General features: G+C 48.5%; 1 protein-coding gene across 1 annotated transcript in view; it reads right to left on the bottom strand.

Annotated features, from left to right (window-relative positions):
- Positions 1–636: 636 nt before the first annotated feature.
- DIP2 (disco-interacting protein 2) overlaps positions 637–18,887 on the bottom strand; it is a 50,462-nt gene continuing 32,211 nt past the window's right edge. Inside the window, exons 8-18 of the mRNA XM_076369467.1 lie at positions 17,156–17,648; positions 15,979–16,315; positions 14,965–15,778; positions 13,901–14,331; positions 13,047–13,278; positions 11,796–11,926; positions 10,771–11,157; positions 10,202–10,537; positions 9,834–10,130; positions 9,199–9,752; positions 637–9,075 (exon numbers count right to left, since the gene is read on the bottom strand). Coding sequence (XP_076225582.1) covers positions 8,823–9,075; positions 9,199–9,752; positions 9,834–10,130; positions 10,202–10,537; positions 10,771–11,157; positions 11,796–11,926; positions 13,047–13,278; positions 13,901–14,331; positions 14,965–15,778; positions 15,979–16,315; positions 17,156–17,648 — 4,265 coding nt within the window. The 3' untranslated portion in view covers positions 637–8,822. The remainder of the gene's footprint in view (positions 9,076–9,198; positions 9,753–9,833; positions 10,131–10,201; positions 10,538–10,770; positions 11,158–11,795; positions 11,927–13,046; positions 13,279–13,900; positions 14,332–14,964; positions 15,779–15,978; positions 16,316–17,155; positions 17,649–18,887) is intronic.

Raw genomic sequence — 18,887 nt, 5'->3', positions numbered from 1 at the left:
AAATTATAGTTGTAAGAGTATTTAAGTGATAAAAGAATCGACGAATCAATTGATTGCGTTAACTTAGCTACCGCTATAGTGGCATATCACCTTTTGGAACGGTACGCCATTATAGCGCAATTCTCTATCATCGATAGCCGTGCACATCGCAGTCTAAACGTGATCAAACTAGAAAATTCTCAAATCGCAGTGATATTTGATAAACCGCGTGAAACCTCGTCGTAGAGTTGTAGCTTCTAGTCAAAAGGTCAGCCAATAAATTGACCCTTTGCACTCGAGAATATTTTTCTCAACAAATATTCATTGATACTTCTTACAACTGACATAAAGAAATACCTTGTATAAACTAATCGACAAATCTATTTTATCTCGATGTTCCACGTGTCGATACACTACATAAAATATAATATTGAATCTGAAATTTCATAATTTTCTTGGGTCGACTCCAGCGGCGACTGAAAGTCGCCTCTCGAGCGCAAAGGGTTAATCGAACTGTAATGAAAATGAATCTCAGTCGCCGATAACCGCGTAGATTTGGCAGGGAATCCGAACGAAAGGAGAAACAGAGAAAGAAGAACGAGCGTTGGCTGGAGGCGTGGATGAGAGGAGGGTGTGCGCGTGAAAGAGTCGAGAGGCTCGTTGCAAAAAATGTACATTACGTTTATTGATGTCAGCTCGCGAAGCTCCTCGTGAAATATCGAATGGATTACAAAGAGGCGCTCGGTTCTTAATGGGGTCTGGGGGGTGTGTGTAATTTTACGTCGCAGCACGGGGTACGATTAGGGTGGTGTGCGCAACCGTCCGTAAGGGACGCCGGTGTCTCGCCCGCTCGCACGCACGCATTTCCCTCTTTTCTTCGTTTGACCGTTCTCCTCCTCCGCTTCGCGCTCTGCCATGGAAACGAGGAAAAAGAAAAGAAACGAAAGAACAAGCGCGAGCCCGCTGCGGACCACCGGCAAACAAATTGCTACGTCGTCGTCGTTCTCGTTCCTGTCGCGACGCCTGCGTGCCGTTCCGACTCGCGCGTTGTCATCCCTCTCGCCGTTCCTCATCGCCGAGGAGAAAACGAGGGATGAAACTGTTGGCTCTAGGGGTTTCTGGGATGGACGCACGAAAACTATCGACCGTAATGAACGGACCACGGATCCTTGCGCGAACGTAGATTTCCAAGGATCTAATTAATATCTCTAGCGAACTGGAGAAACGACAGCGCTGAAATTATAGAGGATCGATTAAGATTGTTCCCTTCCTAATGAATATTAGAGAAACTGCTACACTTTCGTTTATATGTCTCGTACAGCGTGCGTTCTATGGAATCGTATATTTTCGAGATTTTTCCTTGCACGCGGAAAAACCCGTGGTCCGCGAGTCTCCTCTCCGACTTGTTACAGGCGAAACGCTACGGCTTGGTAAGGACAGTGACCGTTTATATTATTTCTGTGGTAATATTGTGTATATATCCATATAAGATATACATACGCGTATGCATGGTGTGTATGTATATATTATACAGTGTGTGTATATATACTTCCAACGTACAAACTATATCGTACCTTAGTTAACCTCTAACGCCGGGATTAGGGCACGGGGCAATTATTTACACGGCCCAGGACGCACAAAGAGATCGATCCGTGGACCCGTCGACGATCCAATTCCGCCGGTTCTCTCTTTACTCCACGTCCTGGCTCTCTCTCTCTCTCTCAAACTCTCTCTCTCTCTCTCTCAAACTCTCTCTCTGAACGTGACAATACGCGATCGTTAACGGTGACAAGTATCTCCACATTCCTATCAACTATTTATCAACATTTATACATAATACAACCAAGTTCCTCGCTCGTTCGCGCGCGTGCACGTAGAATTGCGAAACGTTGCCAACCTCTCCTTCCTTCCAGCCGTTGTTCCCTTGCGTATCAATCGAAATAATCAAACGCTACCGAGAACTCGCGCGGCACTCTCGAGCCTGGCGCTCCGAGAAGCGAATTTTAACCCTTTGCACTCGAGAGGTGACTTCCAGTCACCGCTTGATTCGATACAGCGAAACTACGAACTTGAATGTTTAGTATTTTAAATGAAACTTTGTTATAGGAAGTATTTAAATGGAATAGCTTTGCTTGATTTATCTGCGAATTTTCGTTGAATTAGTTTTAAACGATGTCGCGTCTGTATCTCGTCGAGAAATGTCAAATATTTCCAGTGAGAAACTTTCGAGTGCAAAGGGTTAACCCTCCGAAGTTTTTCGCTAGAAATATTTCAACGTTTTTTGACCAGACGAAGACGATATTTCGTGAAACTCGACGAGAAATTCACGCGAATCGACGGACGAAGCTATACGTGAATATTTCTCAGATTGATGAATTATGTGAAGTACAATATTAAATAAACTTTATAGCTTCACTGTAAATCAAGTGGTGAGAGTCACCTCCCGAGTGCCAAGGGTTAAACGCAGCCAGTTCAGACTGTGGGAAATGGAAATTGGGGAAATGCGGACGCAACGATTTCAATGAGTTCGGAGTATATTCGTTCGGAGAGTTTCGAACGTGAATTTCAACGGGAATTAAACTATTTTTATTGAAAAGCGAGTCTCAACGTGACGAATAAAGAAGTTCGATGACACGCGCGTGTCCCAACGCTGCGCATTCCTACCGTGACTCAGGTGCACCGCAGTGATTTTGGATCTTTCACGCGCGAAGAAACGATTCCTGGCCGATTTCACGGGCGTTTTTCAGTTCGTAAACCGTAGCAGTTGTCGGAAGGACGCGCGGCAGCCGGCTGTTTCGATCACGATCGTTTCCTCGTGCGCGAAAGCGCGAAAGAACGCAAGGTGGCATGGCACGAGACCTTAATCGTTAAAAAAATCAAGGGGGAACGGATCGATAGAGCCGTGCTCGACACCCTTTGCACTCGCGACGCGTCACCCTTTCGAAGTCGGAGCGGGATCGACCGATCGCCTCTCGCGATTCGAGCGAACTGAAAGCCATTCTTATTTCCGAACGGAGAGATCGGTCTGGAGAAAGATTCTAGACAGTAACAAAGACACCCGCAACAACCCTGTTAGAACTACCGAAGTTCGAAACAATCATAGAAAACGAACACAAACGATTAACCCCTAATTACTGAAAAGGCACGAATGCTACGTAGAGAAACGATAAAATTGCCAATGCTTCGGCGATGATTAAACACGACGATTTATTAACGATGAACTAAAATACACCGAAGTAACCCTTTGCACTCGAGAGGTGACTCAGTAGCTAGTACTTTAAATGAAACTCTGTATCGCTACGTGAAATATTCAAATAAAACAGCTTCGTTACTTGATTCATCTACGAACTATATTAGATTACTTTCAAACAATCTCGTCTATCTCGAAAATGTTGAATATTTCCAGCGAGAACCTTTCGAGCCCGAAGGGTTAATGCTCTTTTAGTTTCTATGAAAGAGCTAAAGAAAAGTCAACCGATTCACCCGGTAGTTCCAGCGGCAGTCCGCAGAAGCGAGCGAAAGACTTGTAACCGGCGCGCGAGCGAGTGCAAGAGGTTCATGAAAACGTACGAAAGTGTCGAAGAAACGGGTCCTAATTCGCCTGCATCCGATACGTATTTACAAGACGCCTGTAAACGGACGACAAACGGTGCTGTTTCGGGACCATCGATCGGCGGGGACAAGCCGGTCGACGTCGCGATCGTTCGCGGCTCGTATTTTCAATTGCTGCTCGTTCGCTTTTCCATCGACGGGACGCGAAATGGAAACCGACGACGCGTTCAATTACTGAGTTTAGGGCTGATAAGGGAACCGGTTCTCGCGCACGCTCGCTCGCGCGCGCGCGCGTGTTCCCTGTCACCGGGAAGAACGTTGCGCAACGCGGATCAACGAGCACGAGAGCAACACGCGCCACCCTCCCTTTAATCCTCTTAGCCGTCCGTGAAGGTCTCGCTGACTATCATTTCGTCAACCACGAGGAACGCAGTCGGGAACACCGACGCGATCCAAGAATCTTACGTCACGGTATTTTGTAGTCGTCGCCAAGCCAGAGTAGTGGTAAATGAAACTTTAGCCAATTCTGCCACTGGGTATATATATCGCTTTCCTTTAACAGATGTGTTACTGTAAATCGATTTCTCTTCTATTTTGAAGCTTTTGTTACTCTTTTAACCCTTTGAGGACGTCAGCATTTAACGTTAACCCTCTGTGAGCTGAATTTTTCACGATTGTAACAAAATCTGTGCAGTAGAAAATTAATAAATATCCACACATGAATACGAATTAACAATGTATTCAATAGTTTCGTAACTTTCAAGTTACAATGACGTTAAACTTTCACGCCTGAGCGTATAAAAGTTGCAGTTAATCGATTATTTAATTTTATTCGCCACTTTGGATGCGAAAAGAAATAAATCAACAAGATGCCGATATACGCATTCGAAGGTTTCGAATATTCCAAAAAATCCTCGTCCCCAAAAGGTTAACGATTGTAAGAGGACTGCAATCCTTCGATCCTTCAAGCCTAATCTTTTCACGACCTTTCTTTATCTCGACGACGACTGTACTTCAGAGAGATCTCCACTGACGTAGAGGAACACCTGCGAAACGGTTCGCGGAAGAGAAAATCTACGAAACTGATAAGGGAACTTCAGCAACGCTACACAATGTCTCCTCAGTCGCGATAACCTCGACGTCTAAATGAAGATAAGCCTTGGATCTGTTAAATAGGTGCTGATTTCAGAGTAACACTATCGAGTTGCTCTAGGGAGCATTTGTCACAAGTCAATACTATGTAGAGAGTGATGACAGTATCCTCGATTAGACACTGTCAACGCAACAATCATTCGCGAGAAATGACCTGTAGAGCAACTAGATTTACTCTGAAATGCACCTAAGCAGTTCTGTTGTCTTCAAACGAATTTTCTCTTCGGACGAACGAATTTCGTGTTTCTTCGTCAGCTAGTCTACGTTTCGTTTGTAGTCGTTTCCCGAATAGTCGCGTTCAGTCGATTAACAGGCGAAACGAAGGAAAGTGGAACGGCTCAGCATCGAATACGAGGCTCGCGACAACGACCACCGCGAAAAATCGACGGACCCGCTTGCCCCGATCGACGGTCGGCGCGCCGATGCCCCCTGGGGCAGCGCTCGTGTAGCATTCTAGTAAAATAAGAATATAAAAATTAGAAAACTATCAACAAATATACACATCCGTAGAAAAAGTCTCGGGGGTACGATAAAACTCCAAGGAAACGAGAAGGGACGCGATCGACTTTCGGGTCGGGATCGGTTCGCGATCTTGCGCCGCGTCTTCCGAGTTCTGTCCGCCCGACAAATGACTGCGATAGGCCAAAGGATAAGCTGCACGGTTACTCGCTCGTTGTCGTTCTTCCATCTGTAATCTGGACGTCTCGACGGAAGGGTTCCCGCGCGGGGAAACCGGTAAACGTAAAAGAGGTTTCGCTCCGCGCAAGGAGCTTCGTTAGCGAATAAAACGGTAAGGGCAATCGATAATATAAAATATACACAATACAGTAACAACGTGTTCTCGTGATCAAGAAATCAAACGTTAAATAAAAAAAAGAAAAGAGAAAAAAACAAACTTTTCTAGCCATCGCGGTACTCGAGCGTTTCAACATCAACAACTCTCGAATGCTTTCGCGTTCCGTCGGAAAACGGAGAGACGGATTCTCGAATTCCCGCGGATATTCGCCGGAGCAGCCATACTCTCGATCACCGGTTAGGCGTAACGAGTAACGCGCGAGACGACTGTGCTCTATCGAATAAATAAAAGCATCGAGGACCAACGAGGGCACGTTCCAACCCGAAAGCCGACGGTTGCGACGACGCCGTCGATGAACGTGTGGTTTTGAGCTTTGGTCGACGGGGGAGCCATGTCCCGCGGCGAGAACGCGTTTGTGCTTAGAAAAGTAGAAAAGAAAAGGGGCAGGGAGAAAGTCGGCGCGTGAATCTTTCCGCGCGTACGCTCGCGTTTCGCGTTTCGAGGGTAACTTCTTCTTCCGTCTGCCGACGTGAACAGCCGGGGACAGCTGTCAGAGCATAGCTACTTCGACTGTGTACGCTTTCGCTGGAATTCTGTGTGCTGCCTGGCGCTCTCCCGTTGCGAGTTTCAATCCCGCTACTCCAAGGCGACGAGTTCGCTCGACATTTGTACTAAACTTCTGCTTTTCCGTTTCCCGCGGGTAATTCCCGGCGAGATGGCCCGGTCCCCATAGATCGTCGAATATCTATATTTCCGGTTGTTAGGGGTACGTTGAATCTTGCCTATATAACCATCCTTTTTATACGTATTTACTTTCATAAATATATAGTTCTATTTGTTGGGTATCGATGATACTCGCGTAACAGTTCGTTCGAAGGAAGCGGGCCATCTCCCGTAGAGTTACCCCATGTTTTTACTTCGCTACCCCTGACACCGAATTCAGATTTAATTCTATCCGCGAAAGAAACGCTCTGTTCACTTTCACACGTTCGTTGCTTTCTGTATGGGCAAGTCAACAGCGATCGCCGCGCTGTAAGCTCGTTGACGGTTCGGCGTAGCGAGCTCGCAACGGGAAAGCGCCGCGATTCGTTTCCTTACATTTTTGTCCGTTGTTTAAGGGTCGTCCAAACTGGGGATCGGTCTAAATAGTCTTGCGCAGTATATCACCGTTCGTTACAAACGAGCTAAAACCCTGAGAGATGCGAATTCGCGTGATCGTTAGTCTCCTTCGGTGGAAAATCGGCCGAGTGGTCCGCGTTGCTGAACAGTTGGCGCCGGAGACGAGACGTAGCATCAAATTAGATCCTGTTTCGTATTGATTAATTATCGCACGATATTGACAAACAACGGATCATCGTCGAACTCCAGTCAGACGCCGCATTCCTCCCAGATGCCAACTCCCCAGCAACGCGCTGTATAGGTATCAGATTTTCAGGTGGTTCTCGTTAAAAGTGTACCCTTTTCTCTCAGCACGCAACAAATCGTTTCCACGTTGCTCGCTGGCTCGACTAAGTAAAATGCTCGTATAAAAAAGGAAAATTGACCTGTTTCCAGAGAGTAAAACGGACACACGCACGCGTCGATTTGATTGCGTGCTGCCGGAATATAATACAATAAATAGTCTACGGTATAAAAGGTGCGGTGTTGTGCGCGACGCAGCTAAATATCGTTAAACCGACGGGACCGGCCAGCTCGCAGGCCCGTTAAAGCCCGCACAGTGGCCTCGCCTGCGAATCGATTCGCGTCGAAATCTCGTTGTACAGTAGCAGCAACAACGTAGAAACTGTCTCGGAACGAAATCCTATTAAATCAGATACAGTCAGAGCAATAGCGAACCGTGTGTGCACGACCTAAGGGTAACGATGCGGCGAGGCAGGCGAACCTCTCGCGGGTCCAGTTCGGTTATCTCGGCCAGGATCGGAATCGCCTTGAGCGCTTGTAATGCGTGCATAATGATCTCGAAAGGAAATTAATTAAGCTATCGGATAGCTGGTTCGCGCATCACTGGCCTCGGTGTCACTTTCTTACCGTTACAATACCCGTTATCGACCCGCCGGTAATTGCCGGTCAGCAAACCTCTCAACATCGTTACCGTCAAGAACACGTGTCCTATGTTACATATTGTAATGAATGTATGTATGCATGTGTGTAAGTGTGAATGTATACGTATGTTCATGTCTGTTCTCTGTGTATGTATATGTGTGTGTGTGTGTGTGTCTTTCAGCGGCGATACATTAGAAAAAACTGTCGACAGTTAAAACTTTTCACGTTACGATAGAATATAGATTACGTTGGCTAATCGTTACTCTTTACGTAGTAAAAAATCCGTTAAGCTACCACGGGTCTACGACAAAAGTGTATCAAATTCATTCCTCTCTTTCCTCCTTTCTTTTTGTCCCCCCCGCTCCCCATTTTTCTCTAACAGACACCAGAGACAGTTGTATACATGAATATAGTACTCGCGGGAACGACGGTCCTACCCGAGGCACGGCGTAACGCGCGCGCTCGTCGGCGCCCCGTTCACCCGTTAAAATAACTTCTTCGGTATCCGGTTTCGTTTTCTCTCACTGGTAAAAAAGCTCACTACCGTTTCCGATGTCGTTGACGAACAACCGATGTGATATTACTAGCCGACGTTGCTCCGACGGTCAGATAATACGACGTTATATAAAAGCACGGTCCAAGCTGTGCGCATGCTTTGTTCTGGCAGTCTGAGTGTTCGAGATATCCGAGGATTCGTGTCCGAGGGCGCGGCGGATCGCCGCGGACGCTTCGTTGGTGAGAAGTACGTAACGGTTACGCGAGCGTGAGCTCTCGTTAACCCTCTACAAGCATCGGTAATGCACTGTGCGTATTGTTCCGTGATCGTTTCTCATTGTTCTCCGTTGCGCGCGAGCTCGCGTTGAAAATCGACGGTCCTCCTCCCTGTTCCGTCTCCTTATTTACTCATCCGTGCAGGGACGGTTACGCGTGGCGATCGATGTTCCATGTTGGATACAGGAGTTCGTCGCGTGAACGGTGAACATTTGGTAACCGTGTGACTCCGGTTCTTGATCCGTCACGGAATTCCTCAGCCTCCGACCGGCGCTGATGCGACGAGGAATCCTAGCACTCGTTCGCCCTTCTCGGGCGAAGAGCGCGAACCGTTTAGGGACGACGTTCGTTCGAGAAATACGTAGAGTCCTTGCGATACGTTCCGGGTGATTCTTCCCCAACGGGAGACCGTTTTCTTCGAGGAAGAATACGAATTCGAATTGCAGCTTGCGACCTCCGGCCAGGGGTAGCTAGGAGCGGAGACAACGCGACTGGAATGTACGATACCAGCCAGGTATTCCGACACCGCTCACATATTGTATGCGACGTAGATGGGGTCGAGCTGGTCCGCCAGGAAACCGTCCCGCAGGTGCATTCGTTGCTTCTCGCCGCGCGAGTTGATCGGCACCACTCCGGGATCCACTACGACCACCACGCCCACCACCAGGTGATGCTCCTCGAGAACGGCGCTGGTCACCAAAGCGACGAGATCCAGAGCCTCGCTCTCGCTACCGTCTAGCTCCACCACCACTACCAGCAGGTTGGTCCATGTGAATACGGCGCTGTGAAACGTACGAGTAATCGTTGATCCAAGTGTTCGTTTACAAGAGATTATGTAATTTCTCCATTAATTTCTATATTTGTTCAATAGACTGCCTATCAATCCTCTACTGTAATTTACTCACCATTCCGCTATCTTCTTGTGACACCTCATTACGCTATTTTCTATGTCGATCGGATGATACCGCATACCCCTGAGTAGAATAGCCTCGTCGAGAGCGCCGACGACAAAGACTGCGTCGTGCAGCTCGGCGTCGCCGGGGACGAGATCCGCCTCTGCCGCGGATGTGTCGCCGGGCACGTCGCTGATCACCGACTGTTGAACGCTCTCGGTGCGCCTCAAGAAACCGAGATAACCGGTCCTCGCGTACACCTCGTTCGTGCTCCCGGTAACGAGGCGAGCGTTGAAGTGATCCGCGTAGTCGCTTTCGTCGCCGTAGATCGTGAAATACCCGCTCGCGTTGTGGGCGGATTGCACCCAAATCTCGCCCAAGTGGGAGTCCCCGCATTGCCCCTTTGTCTCTGGATTGGCGATGATCACCTTGACACCGGGCAGCAGCTTCCCTGATTCCATCAGGCACAGAGAGTGAGGGCTGCCTCTCTCGACCAAGGACACTCGGTCGTTGCGCAAAGCTCTGAGGTCCACGTACACGGTGGACGGTTCTGGACTCGATGCACCCTGTCGACAATGTCAGTTCTTCGAATTCTCGATTCCTCATTGAAGAATACATTCCACGAGAGGTAACAAGGGGGTACGTACCTGTAAGCAGATGGCTGTGTTCACTCTGCAACCGAAAGAGGTCGACACAGCGCGAGGACTGAGTCCTAGAGCGGAGAAGAGCTTGCTGAAGCTCGAGGTGAGGGCGATCCGTGGCCTTTCCTCGGCTACTACTACGCATGTCCTCACACAGGCTAAACTGACGCCGCGCGCCTTCAGAGCGTGAACGGAAGATCCTAGACCCTTTGTGCATAGCTCCATCACGCCGTACGAACAGAAAGTGTCTCTTACTCTGGACTGACTGACGGCGGACAGCCATAACGCTGGATTCGTTTCCACCTGTAAATATTGAGGTGTTTAGAAGTAGCTCTTTCGAATGTTAAATCATTTCAATGATTCATGGGACGAACCTCTGATGGCGGTATGAGTATAGAATGGTGTCCACTGTATATACTGCTCAAACACCATAGAGCGAATCCCAGGCCAGAATAAGGGTCCAAGCAGAGAGCGATATGCCTGGAAGGGTAGAGCTCGCAGGCGAGTTTCATGGCACGGCACAGAGACGTCACCGCCGCGTGGGACATCTTTATTCCTGCTAGCATGCCCGTGGTGGAAACACTGAAGTCCAAGTAAGCTAACATCTCCGCAGTCGGGGCTCGATACATAACAGGTAGCTTCTTCTTTGGCATGTCGTCCATATCGAGAATCGTCGGCCAGCTCTTTATCTCGACCACATTGTTCGCCTCCTGTTAACGCGTGGTGATGTTTATTTGCAAGTATTCAGAGAAGCTAATGATAAACCGTAAGAGAATATAATAGAGTGATTCATTTACAAATAATCTAACTGCTTTTTCTCATAGATTTGTCCTTTATCTTTCGCTTCTCATTCGACGAAGACACAAGTCTCTTTCTATTCGTGTTTGGTAAATGAACCGCCCTTTATCGAGAACGCAATTTAAACGACAGTGCATGGATGTACCTTTGTTTTCAAGAGTTTCAGGATATTCTGATTGGTGAGCACGAGCACCGACTTACTAACGTCCACGATCATGCGAACGGTTGGCAAAGTGGTCTGGAGATTTTGCGGATGCGGCGGCCTGATAGTAACTGGCACGGCTCCAACGTAGAGGCAGCCGTAAAACGCGCATATCAGGTCCGTACCAGGAGGAAATATTAATGCCACATGATCCCCGGTATTGATCCGGCCGCGATCCAACAAGAGATTCCCGATCCGCTCGGCCTTCTTGTGCAGCTGCGAGCAAGACAAAGAGGTAGCGACCGCGCCCTTCGAGTTCAACGACGTGAATATCACGTGGTCGGAGGTGCTGACTGCCCGCCATCGTAGGATCTCCGAGATGAACTGATACTGAAATCCGCCAGACCAATGACAAGCCATGAAACAGAAATCAGAATATTCTGTGAAAGCAGAATGACAAACTCCGAACAGTATCACTATGTTACGTCCTATTCTTTTGTATTTTTCGACTAACCGAACCTACTCTAATTTTTTAAATACTAGCAATACTACTTTAAATACTACTAGTTTTAAATACTATTTATTAAATGAACGTGTAGGAATATTTTCAAAACAGTTAACACTAGATTTACCCGTCAATTTCACGGATACTGAGTTTTTTAACCTTTCGCATTCGAGAGGTGACTCACCATCTGATTTCATACAGTAAAACTATAAAATTCGATATTTAATATTACACCCTGCATAACTAATCGATTCGAAGAATATTGAAATAAAATAACATTGTTCCTCAATGTACTTAAGAACAATAGAATAAAGTAGAATAAATGTAAATCTAGTGTGAAATGCATGATTCTCTAAAATTATATTCAATAAGAAAGATCCAGTTTCTTTTGTTTGTAGGATAAAATGGATTAAACAGAAATTTCCATTGAAAACGTTAAATTCGATTCGAAAAGTTTCTTCTATATTCGTTCGGTTTGACTGGCAGTTAGAGGATCCAGGTGAGCATGAATCGAGGTACAAACCTTTTTAGCGTTATCACTGTCCTCGTCCAAGACGCCCATGTCCCGTCCTTGGGCGGAGGCCAGTCTATTACCCTGAACAATGTTGCCCACCATGACACTGGCCGGACCAACGTCTGCAACAGAATCCCCCGCTACACGCCCCCGCACCTTTCCGTTAGTAAACCAACACAAACACTCAACCCAATAATGAGTAGCTCACACACTCTCCCCTGACTGAGGCCGGAAAATCAAAGCTATATAGGTTCGTGAACTGGTTGGTTCGTTATTGTCGGAAGGCGGTTAAGCCACGTCCTTGTACGGGCGTGCCCGGAGCATTCCGTGGACTGTACATACTCGGTTAAAACGAAAAGAACGGAGAGAAATAGGTCAAGAGAGGAATAGAAAAAAGTATTCAGTGCTTCTCGAGAAGTACAGATGCGTTAGCGATGTGAAATTCATCATCGAAGCGGTGGGAAAGCGAAGCGAACAGATAGAGAGAGACCGTCCATGGTAAAACCACGATTCCGTTAATCGAATCGTGTCGGTTCGTTAGTGTTGCGCTGCTCGAGGAAAATCTCACATCGCTATGTACAATTCTTCTATAGCCGTTGGACCGCTACTACTGGGGGCGTTCGGAGCTCAGCCAAAAGAAAGAAGGGCGAAAAATAATAGAAACACATGCGAAGCGTTAAAGTAAAATGTGGTACGTGGTGGTACAGGGTGGGTTAACAATACATGATATGTAGCAAGAGACGGTTATATACTTTGTACATCTGTGCTAAGTTGCTAGAAGCCTACTGACGGACTCTCCGAGAATAGAGAAGCGCAAAATAGTGTTACACGGTTCCTCCGCGTTAATCGAGGACCTCGAGATGTATCGAGTCCGGACAATTGCTCCATTCATTCTCTCATTAATCATTCTCATAAACACCCGGGCGACGCGAGCCAAGAAACCGGCGAAAAGTTTTCGCGCGGAGAGGGCGCGAGACTCTCGCCGTGTTGCCTCGTACCCTGTTCCCCGCGAATCGCCTCTCTCGCGACCGGTCGGAGGGATCTTTCGCCGGCCCCTTGGGTCCGCCGCCCGACTTCGATTGCGCAGAAAACAGAAATAAAACGTGGTGTAAACGTTACAACCAAGAGAAGAAGAAGTGTATATAAATCCTTGTACTTGCTGACATTCATGTAATTCATTGACGGTCGGTGAATTTTTGATCGGTAATACCTGGTGGTTTCGGGGGCATAGTACTCGCGGATGAATGTGCGACCGCTTACCTGAATGGACCTCGCGTGGTTTCGGTAGATTGGTAACGCAAGTGTGCGGACAAAGCAGAACATTAGCCGGGTGTAGGGTACCCTCTAAGAAACGTCGTTTCGTTTCGGACAGGTGTATACCGCCCAGAGGCGTCTTCGGCAGGTAATTAGGCGGTACCAGAGCTAGACAGTAGATACCAACGGCGTGGATCGAGTCTACCGCTTGAAGGACGCGCGACATCCATTGGAAACTCTGCAACGAGACAACTCGTACCGGACATTCGTTCTGTACAACGTCAACGTTCATCTGCGAACAGTTGCTACGTTAGAGATCTTTTAGGCGCGACACATGAATCGAATGGCAACAGTTCATAAGCAGATGGGAAACGAGACTAATGTTTCTCTTCGTATCACTGCATTTCAGATATAATTCTCCACTCTATGATTGTGTTAGACTATAATGTGCACAACTATTGATGACTAAATCCACCGTAGTAGTAGCTAAAAGGGTAATTCTATGTTCCCGAATGACACTGTTTATCGAGAAGATTCCACGGTTAACCCCTTGCCCTACGAGTGAGACTCGTGGTGAAGATTTTCAACATGATTCAACGAATATATTATTCAGTTCATTCGAATTCGAAGTAAATATTATTCCTCTGTGATCAACTATCATACTTAAAAGGAAATATAGGCATAACACATGCTTAGAATTTTTCTCTTTTTCCAATAAATTATTAACGACAAAGTAGCCGTATCAGTCAGAGTTGAGAAGGAATTCGTAGGCCAAGGGGTTAAGAGATCGAAGGAACGCTCGGATTCTGAACAGTTCCGCGTCTCGCCTAAAAGACTCTCGCTACCATCGAAAAACATACTTCCTCTTCGCTGCAATCTGGTCGTTGTTCCGCAACGACGCATATTCTCTCATCCCTCAACACCCGCACGCTAAACACAGCTATTCTCCCGCGGTAAATGAACTTCATAGGCTCCACGGCCAGAACCGTGGCGATGATATCGTCCGCGTTATGCTTCCTTCCCGTGACCGTCATGAGGCCGTCACGCGACCCACAGACGAACACGAGGCCGCCAGGACCTAGGAATCCCAGCAGTCCCGATCGAGTGTACTCCACGTCGCCGAGCGGGCTGCTGTCAGCTTGCAACGGAGACACTTTGAACGTGTTGTTCGTCAGTCCTTGCAGTCCCCAGTATTGGTTCCCAGTTGCTGAACTGTGCACGCAGATCTCGCCGACCTCGTCCGTCTTGCAGATGAACGGCTGCCCCTCCATTTTGATCACGACCACGATACCTGACGCAAACACGCACGTTTATATCTTTGAACGTTACACACAGACACTGTGGAAGTCGCGGGTTGGACGACCTTTAGTTTAACCTTTGCACTGGGAAATTTCAATATTCCATTCGAAATGCCCCTTGAAACGGGACTTGTTTTACTCTTTTATATTTTCCTCAGCAAATATTCATTTTCTGATGAAATATCAATGATACTTTTCACAACTAACAAAGAAGTACCTTGCATAGAGTGACAGAACTATTTTATTTTGATGTTCCATGTGTTGTAATGTTATATAAAAATGTAATATTGAATTTTCAGTTTCATCATTCTCTTGGGTCAAATCAAATGGCGACTGAAAGGCTCTCAGTGCAAAGGGTTAAAAGTGAAGAGCAAGGGGACTTCACTTCTGAACCAAAGGAAGGCTTAGCTAACTTTCGACCTCCACTGTATCTCACACTCGCGGTTTCCAACCTGAGTCTGGACTATTGCCACATGAGGTGCCAATATTTATATTTTATTCAAAATGTTCACCACGAGGCAAGGTTGAAAGACAGGTAAGCGCGAGAAGAACATTCGTTTAGGAAGACAGTAGCATACAGGTTGGAAACCGTTGCGCTTATAATACGCGAAGAGTATGAAACTTACTGCCAGGCATGACCTGGCCGCAGTCCTGAAGCGTGAGAGAAGTGAGAGAATTCTCCTGGTCCACCCTGACGACTCCATAGCTGAGCCCGGACATGGACAGCACTCCTCGGCCAGTAGCATTGACGCCAGCGCGGCCTGGTCTCCTAACCGAGACGGTCAAAGCTTCGCTGGAGGATGCACAGGGACACACCGCGTCAGGTCTCAATCCTTTGGACTGGAACACCGAGAGGAACTGGTCGCAAGAGGACAGGGACCAGGGGTTCGCCCCGTCGGCCACGAGCAGCAGCCTCAGCGAGGACAGCGAGATGTCCTTGTGATCCTTGGTGGCGAGGAGGCCCCAGTGAAGGTCTCGCGACTTCACCACGGCCACGCTGGCCCGGTGCTTCGTGATCATCTGCATCCAGCTGGCGGGGTTCACTTTCATCAGCGCGTACGGGATGAAGATGACGTGCATCCCGTTCAACACGCTGGTCAGGGTGCTGTGCCATAGACCGACCTCCCGCTTGAAGTCCAGCACGCAGACCGCGTTCTCTCCCTCCGTGTAGCCGCAGGCTTGCGTCAGGGCGCGGCAGTGCGTCAGCATCGCCGACCTGGTCACCGTCACGCCCATCACCGAGCCATCTTTGTCGGTCGTGTACTCGATGTACGCCGGGGTGTCGTCGGTTAACCGAGGCGGAGGTAGCCAATCCTTGGGCGTCTTGCCCAAGTGTCCTGTCACGAACCAGTGGAGTTTCGGCCAGCCTTTGAACGCCACTACTTCGCCGGCCGCGGTTTTCGGCAGCCCTTTCAGACAGGCTTCGCTGGTCAATGCCACCTGGAAATCAATAGATACTTCAGGATAGGTTTATCGTTAGGGCCGTGACGCTAAAAGACGATTGGCTTAGATTTTCTTTGATAGAACGAAGGAATGAGAATGCAAGGATGTTCTCACGATGTTCCATCCCGTTTTGGGTTAGGCTTCGAGGGAAGCAAGAATGAGGATGGAAGGCAGTTTCTGAAGGTGTCTCGTCTCACCTGAATGCCGCAGCTTCCCAAGAGGAAGCCGATCTGCTGCGATCCGGCGTCCCGACGCGTCAGAGGAACCTCGATCGGCACAGGTACGATGCCGGCTTGCAGGCAGCCGTAGAAGGCGCACATGAAACTTATCGGATCGTTGTTCGGGTAAACTAGAGCGATTCTGTCGCCGGGCTTCAGGCAGCAATCGCCGCTGCGACTCAGAGCCTTGTTCAGCAACGTGTAAGCTATTTTATGGGAACGGCTTAAAAGCTTCCCGTAGGTCAGCGTCACGCAGAACTTGCCGTTCGGGTCGAGGACCGTTGCGACCGGCGCTTTGCATGTTGCCGTGCCGTACCTGGATACATAAAGTATCGTCAACTTACAGTGTACTATTCACATGTCCGCGTAAGAGTCGGAAAGTTTAATCGACGATTTAATATTAGAAACGGACGACTCCGTTCATTCAGCGAGCCCGCATTATCTCGGCTCGATCGCGGCGGAGCGTCTCGTCTTCAGTTTATTTACACTCGAAGTTTATCTGGTCGAACGAACGAGTGTCACTTCTTATCTCACTATTGTCACTTTATAGTCGACTCGCCGGCGATTTCATTAATGAACTCACTGTTGCATTCGCCGTTGCGTTAAACGATCTAACGGGCCGAGTCGTTAATTTCTTGCTTCGATTAACGCTAGTTTTCCGGACTCTCGTAAACGTTACTTCATAAGTGTTCCTCGATTCCGATTGATTTCATTAACACCAGAACTACCGTATCAATCAAAACAACCGATTCCCGTTCTCGCAATTATCGATACCTTCGAACCATCGAATATACGAAACGATCGAACCAAACGGTTCCACTCGAACGCCATAATAAACGTCCGAGGAAACTCGGAATAATCTCGTTAGAATTCTCATACGTATCAATCGTATTATACGCTCGGTAGTTCTAGCGTTAAACAAACAGGTACTCCGATCTTGAGCCTCTAATTTACACGAGTTACAACCCCAATCTACGCAACAGTTACACGACCGATATACGTAATACCGGTACATCGGTAACTTCGTTTCAGTTCTCCGGAACGGTTCCTACCGTCACCGACACGTGAAACATTCGAACAGCGATTTCCTCTCCGATCGGTGCCGCCGCATTAGTATTCGCGTCGAGATCGAGAGGACCGCGACCGGTCGGCTCACCTTTGTATAGCGGCTTCCAGGGACCTAGGCAAACCCGCGGGCACCGAGGCAGGTTCGCCAACCGCGGAGGTCATGGATCCGCCCTCGGGCTTCGGCGCGTTCGGGTCCTTCGGGTTGGCCGCGATCTCGAGCTCGATGTCGTCGTCCTCGTAGAACTCGGGCAGCGGCCGCCGCTTCGGCCGCTTGAGCGTGTTCAGCAGCTGCTGGATCTTCGCGGACACCTTCCACCGGCCGGTGGTCCCGGTGTTGTTCTGATCCTCGACCACGTGGTACCGGTTCACGCGATCGGCGCCCGGCCGCCTGGTCGACTGCTGCGCGGCCGGCGTGTTGCTGGTGTGCGTCACGTCCGGCGGCTGGATGTTGCAGTAGGCATGGGGCGTGTACTCCGCGATGTCCGTGATGTCCGCGCCAGGAGGTCTCCTGGCCGGTGGTCTCGGGGGCGGGGGCGTGTCCCGCGCTGAACCGGTGCTGCTGGTGTCCGACAGTCCTGTGCCTAAAAGTCCATTGTAGAGTCCTCGACCGACAAGCGATATGCCTCTACTATCGTTTCCCGAGTAATCGCAGGGACGCAGGACTGTCTTGCGACGCGGTCGACGACGGTTGGAGCTTGTATGGTGGGACAGAGTGTCGTGAGGTCGAACTGAAGGCTCCGAACACGCGATCCTCGCGGAGAACGAAACGGTACAGCGATGCTCGCTTGAATTCCTTCAGGTCTGAGCGGTGAAATTTAGCCGAGCAGGAACGGGGGAAGCTGTCTGTTTAGAGTTGACTCGAGCGGGATAAAGGTAGATATCGCGAGTGGACGCGGGGTAGACAGTTCGAGAATCGATGAAGCTGAGTTTAACTTTGGATGCTTAACACATTGCGTACCGGCTAATTTTCGGAAAACTGAATTGTGCGGATGGCAGTTTTCACTGAGGTATATCACTATAGAAAAACTCAGATATCAAATTGTTATGTAATATATTTTAAATGGATAATCAATTCGAATTAAATTTTGTTTCTTTCAATGCTGTGGTAATTAGCGAAGTTGCACAGCTAAGTATCTTTACATAGAAACGAGATTTCTCGTTACCGGTACGCAATGCGTTAATTACAGTGAATTTCTGAGATTCTGGTGATTACAGTGAGTACAAACACGATGGAAATCGGAGGATTTTATCGAGTAGATGTAAGAGTGAAAGGTTCGTTTCCATCGAAACCGATTCACGTCGTGTTTGGGCTCATTTTAAGAATGTCAGGTGAAAATCATTGCAACCGAAGTTTCCTTTACTACACGTTTACGCTTCCAAATCTGCGTCTACCTCGTTTCCGCTCCTTCGCTAATTCTCAACGCCTATCTACCGAGATCGCGTTACCCGAAGCTCGAGGCAGCGACGAAGAATTAAGGAGGATGCAGTGGAATTTAGCCGAGCAGATTCTCTGAAATCCAAGCGAGCATCGCTGTACCGAACGTTCGAGCAGCTCCGTGTCGAACAACAGCATTCCTCTACTTCCGCGATCGTAATAATCACGCTCGTCCGTATAGTCCGACGAGGAAATCCTTAAAAGCGTCAAGTAGGTGTCCCGTTTCCCGACGTTAACGGCTGACTGAGTCCCAGCCGGTACCCGGAAGCTGCATACATCAGTAGCTTAGGGACTGAAAGGTTCAAAGGATCGTCCAGCATAGGAACGGGGAAGGGGGGGCGCGCCGAAGGACGAGCGCAGTATCTCAACGGGCAAATCCGCATTA

The sequence above is a fragment of the Nomia melanderi genome, chromosome 7, assembly GCF_051020985.1.
Source record: "Nomia melanderi isolate GNS246 chromosome 7, iyNomMela1, whole genome shotgun sequence".
NCBI classification, from domain to species: Eukaryota; Metazoa; Arthropoda; class Insecta; order Hymenoptera; family Halictidae; genus Nomia; species Nomia melanderi.
Note: the sequence above shows the minus strand (reverse complement) of the source record. Positions and strands in the feature narration are given on the sequence as shown.